Source organism: Haplochromis burtoni, unplaced genomic scaffold (assembly GCF_018398535.1).
Source record: "Haplochromis burtoni strain Fernald_Lab_line unplaced genomic scaffold, NCSU_Asbu1 Contig_181, whole genome shotgun sequence".
NCBI lineage: Eukaryota > Metazoa > Chordata > Actinopteri > Cichliformes > Cichlidae > Haplochromis > Haplochromis burtoni.
In genome coordinates this window covers 652466-656360 of record NW_024582542.1, presented here as the reverse complement: position 1 = coordinate 656360, position 3895 = coordinate 652466, and the positions used below count along the sequence as shown (strand labels likewise).

The following is a 3895-nucleotide window of genomic DNA, read 5'->3' as shown; positions in this document are numbered from 1 at the left end:
TTTTTTTTGTTTGTTTTTTTACTTGAGTATGAACTTATACAAAAAGCAGCAAGATATAAAAAAACGGGTTTATTGATTAAAAAACACACTATATCGGATTCATATTGGTATCGGCAGATATCCAAATTTATGATATCGGTATTGGACATGAAAAAGTGGTATCGTGCCATCTCTAGTAGGTTCTCATTCTAACCTTTAAATGTTTTTCTTGAATAATTTTGTGAAAGCTTATAGTAGCCTGACTGGGGATCCATATTGTATTAGGGATGAGTTTCAGTAATTGATTTATCGATTAAAATAGATTTTAGCTTTAACAAACCATATCGATTCATTAAAATCCTGAATCGATTTTTAAATATTAATATATTTTGCCAGAAACGCCAGAATCTCAGGTTAAACCTCACAAAACTATTTCAACAACCACCAAACAGCTAAAATAGCAAACGAGAGCAGGTAAACAGATTCCGTAAAAAGATGTGAACACAAAGCGTGGACCCGACGCATCAGAATCCGTGAGATGTTGGCTTTCTCACCCGGCGCCACGTACGATTCCGATTCGTACAGAGCTCTCTCTCTCTCCCTCTCTGTTTAATTTGAGAGCAGTTTCCCATCTAAAAAGCTCAATTTTCTGCATTTTTCACTTCCTTATTACCCAACAGTCTACAGTTGTGTACAACACTGTCGGCCACTGTTTAGGTTTTTTTTTGTTTGGTTTGGGTTTTTTTATGACTTCCGACAAGAAAGCCTCATTTCTGCTGTTCAAAACCTGTGTAACTTTGCTCTGCTTCACTTCAGCAGCATCAGGTTCATATACTGAGTCATGGTTTTCTTCCGTTTTTGTTCTACTGCAGAATATTTTCAAAGTTGTCTGCTATAAAAAGTCAGGCCAAGAAAATCTCCTTCATGTTCTTCTGTGTTTTTTCCTCACTTACTTTGACACAAACGCATCTGCTGTGATGCTCACACCTCTGATGAAGTGTCAGTACTGATAAATGATCAGAATTATAATATTTCTGACTGTTTGAGGCAAAATTTCCCGATTTAAATCGAATCGAAATCGTGGCTCGAATCGATTCGGGACCTTGCGAATCGGAATCAAATCGATTCTAAAAGTCAGTGACGATATTGTATTCTACTGATGTGTGTAAACATGGCTAATCTCTCTTTCTCTTTGCTCTGCAGGAGTTTGTGGAGTTCTTTAAGACGACGCTAGATCGTAAAGTGTGCTGGGGAGACCGGCTAGAGTTTATTAACGGCTGGTATATCCTCCTCATCATCAGTGACATCTTCACAATCACTGGCAGTTTCATCAAAATCGGCATCGAGACAAAGGTCTAATATCAGCTTTAGTTTTGGGGGGTTTTGTTTTAGCATTGACACACATTAACATGTACATGTAGTCTTAGCTTTTTTTAAAAGCCGATTCCTTTGGGTTTTTCCCAACAGAATATATCCTCCTATGACCTCTGTGCCATCCTTTTGGGAACCTCCACTCTCTTAGTGTGGGTGGGAGTCATTCGCTACCTCACATTCTTCCAGAAGTACAATGTAAGTTGCAGATGTGCTGGTGCACAGCTTCTGATAACATTGTTACATGCTGCTGATTTAATAACTTGTGAGAAAGTGAGAAGTTCCTCCTGTGGGTTGATGTAATGTAGAAGGCCATTTAATTTAGTGTCTCTGGGCTCTCTCACACTGTAATTTGATCTGTGTTGTGTTTCTGCACCTCCCTGCTGCAGATCCTTATCGTGACACTTCGAGCAGCTTTCCCCAATGTTATTCGGTTCTGCTGCTGTGTGGCTGTCATCTATCTGGGCTACTGCTTCTGTGGCTGGATCGTCCTGGGACCATACCATGTCAAGGTGAATTAAATGTGGGGAAAAACTCAATGTCAAAAACTTGTTTCCACTCCTTGGAGTTTTAAGTTTTCCTTTCGAAGTTTTAGTTCACTTGCACCGACCAGGCATAACATTATGACCACTCACAGGTGAAGTGAATAACTGATAGTGGGTGGGATATACTGGGGACCAAGTGAATGTTGATGCAGTAGAAGCAGGAAAAATGGCAAACTTTAATGAAGTAATGAAAGAAGGTGTCTTGGTCTCGTGAATGACATCTTTTTTTTCACATCTAGTTGATGGCCGGGTGTGTGTGCGTCACTTACCTGGGGAACACCTGGCACCATGATTTAAATGTGCCAGGTGTTTGCCTTTGCCTTATTCTCACTATGAGAATAAGTCAAGGCTGACGGAGGCAGTGTGATGTTTGGGCAATGTTCTGCTGGGAAACCTTGGGTGGTGCCACAAAGCAAACAGGGTTCAGGAATGAGTTTGAGGTGCTGGCTTGGCCTCCAAATTCCCCCTATCTCAACCCAGTCCCGCATCTGTGGGATTTGCTGGAAAAACAAGTCTGATCCATGGAAGCTCCGCCTCAAAACTTAAAGGATCTGCTGCTAACATGTTGGTGCCAGATACCAGCGCAGATGTGCTGGGGTCTGGTGTTGTCTTACCAGGTCAGGGCTGTTTTGGTAGCAAAAAGGAGAACAGCACAATCTTAGGCAGGGGGTCATGACGTTATGCCTGATCGGTGTATATGAGTAAATGTGAACACACAAAACGTGCCTATTTAAAAAAAAATTTTTTAGTAGGCCACACAAATGCCATTCAGCAATAATATCCAAGTTGTGTAACAGAGAAGATAATTAAACAGTTTCGGACTTCCTTCTTTCTTTCGGACATTTCTCCGTCCACTGAGTAAATCAGTGGAACAGAAACATGAACTACAGTTTATTCTGACTTTTAAACTGCTTTCAAAAACTTGACCTTTTCTCTTAACTTTGATAATTAAAATACCCTTTTTTTAATATATATTTACAGTTCCGCTCTCTGTCCATGGTGTCCGAGTGTCTGTTCTCCCTCATTAACGGCGACGACATGTTCGTGACGTTCGCAGAGATGCAGGAGACCAGTCCTCTAGTGTGGCTGTTTAGCCAGGTTTACCTGTACACCTTCATCTCCCTCTTCATCTACATGGTGCTGTCTCTGTTCATCGCTCTCATCACAGGAGCGTACGAGACCATCAAGGTAGGAAATTGCTGCCTACAAAAAGGATCAGTTTATTTACAATGTGTAGAATCACTCAGTCTGCATTACAAAGAACTCACCGTAGCATCCAAACTGTTGCTTCTGTATTTACTGTGGACTACAAATAAAGAGCAGAAAAGTAACAGTAGTGTCTTTTTTTTTTTTTTTTTTTGATTTCCACAGCATCAAACCCAAGAACCAATCCACATAACAGATCTGCACGCCTTCATAGCAGAGTGCACAGATGCACCGAATTCTGGGAAGTTCAGAGGTTTGGAGACTTCACCTTGCTCCTTCTTCTGCTGCTGTGACAGGTGAGTGAGTCTCCTGTGACCCCCCCCTGAAAGCTTAAACATATACATTAAATTAACAATGCTACATTTCTAAAGACCAAAGCAGATAAATGTGACAGCGGGCTTTATTAAACAACCACAAAACCTGTGAAGTCTGACTCCCTAATCTAAGATGACAGCACAAAAATATCAACCTCACAATTATGTCGCAAAGTTAGTTGATTATTTCTCGATTTCGATATTTCTCTACCATTTATACTGGTGTTAATTATCAGGCTCTGACCAAGCACACTGGAAGGAAATCAGGTCATTTTCTCTTTCCTCACTTTTATACATCCTTTGTCCTACTTACATCTAGTTCTCCTTGTATCCTGTTCTCATGACTTAGTCTTTCCAAACACATTCAAATCAATTTTGTTCATATAGCACCAAATTTACTCAACAGTCACCTCAAGGTGCTTTAATTGGTAAGATAAAGACACTAAAATAATACAGAGAAAACCCCGACAACCAGATGAC

The 3895-nt window shown here is 40.5% G+C and overlaps 1 protein-coding gene across 1 annotated transcript in view; it reads left to right on the top strand.

Annotated features, from left to right (window-relative positions):
* Positions 1-3895, top strand: part of mcoln1a (mucolipin TRP cation channel 1a) — a 26294-nt gene that overhangs the window by 21247 nt on the left and 1152 nt on the right. Inside the window, exons 9-13 of the mRNA XM_005934455.3 lie at positions 1183-1332; positions 1447-1548; positions 1740-1862; positions 2877-3083; positions 3267-3397. Of these exons, the coding sequence (XP_005934517.1) occupies positions 1183-1332; positions 1447-1548; positions 1740-1862; positions 2877-3083; positions 3267-3397 (713 nt within the window). The remainder of the gene's footprint in view (positions 1-1182; positions 1333-1446; positions 1549-1739; positions 1863-2876; positions 3084-3266; positions 3398-3895) is intronic.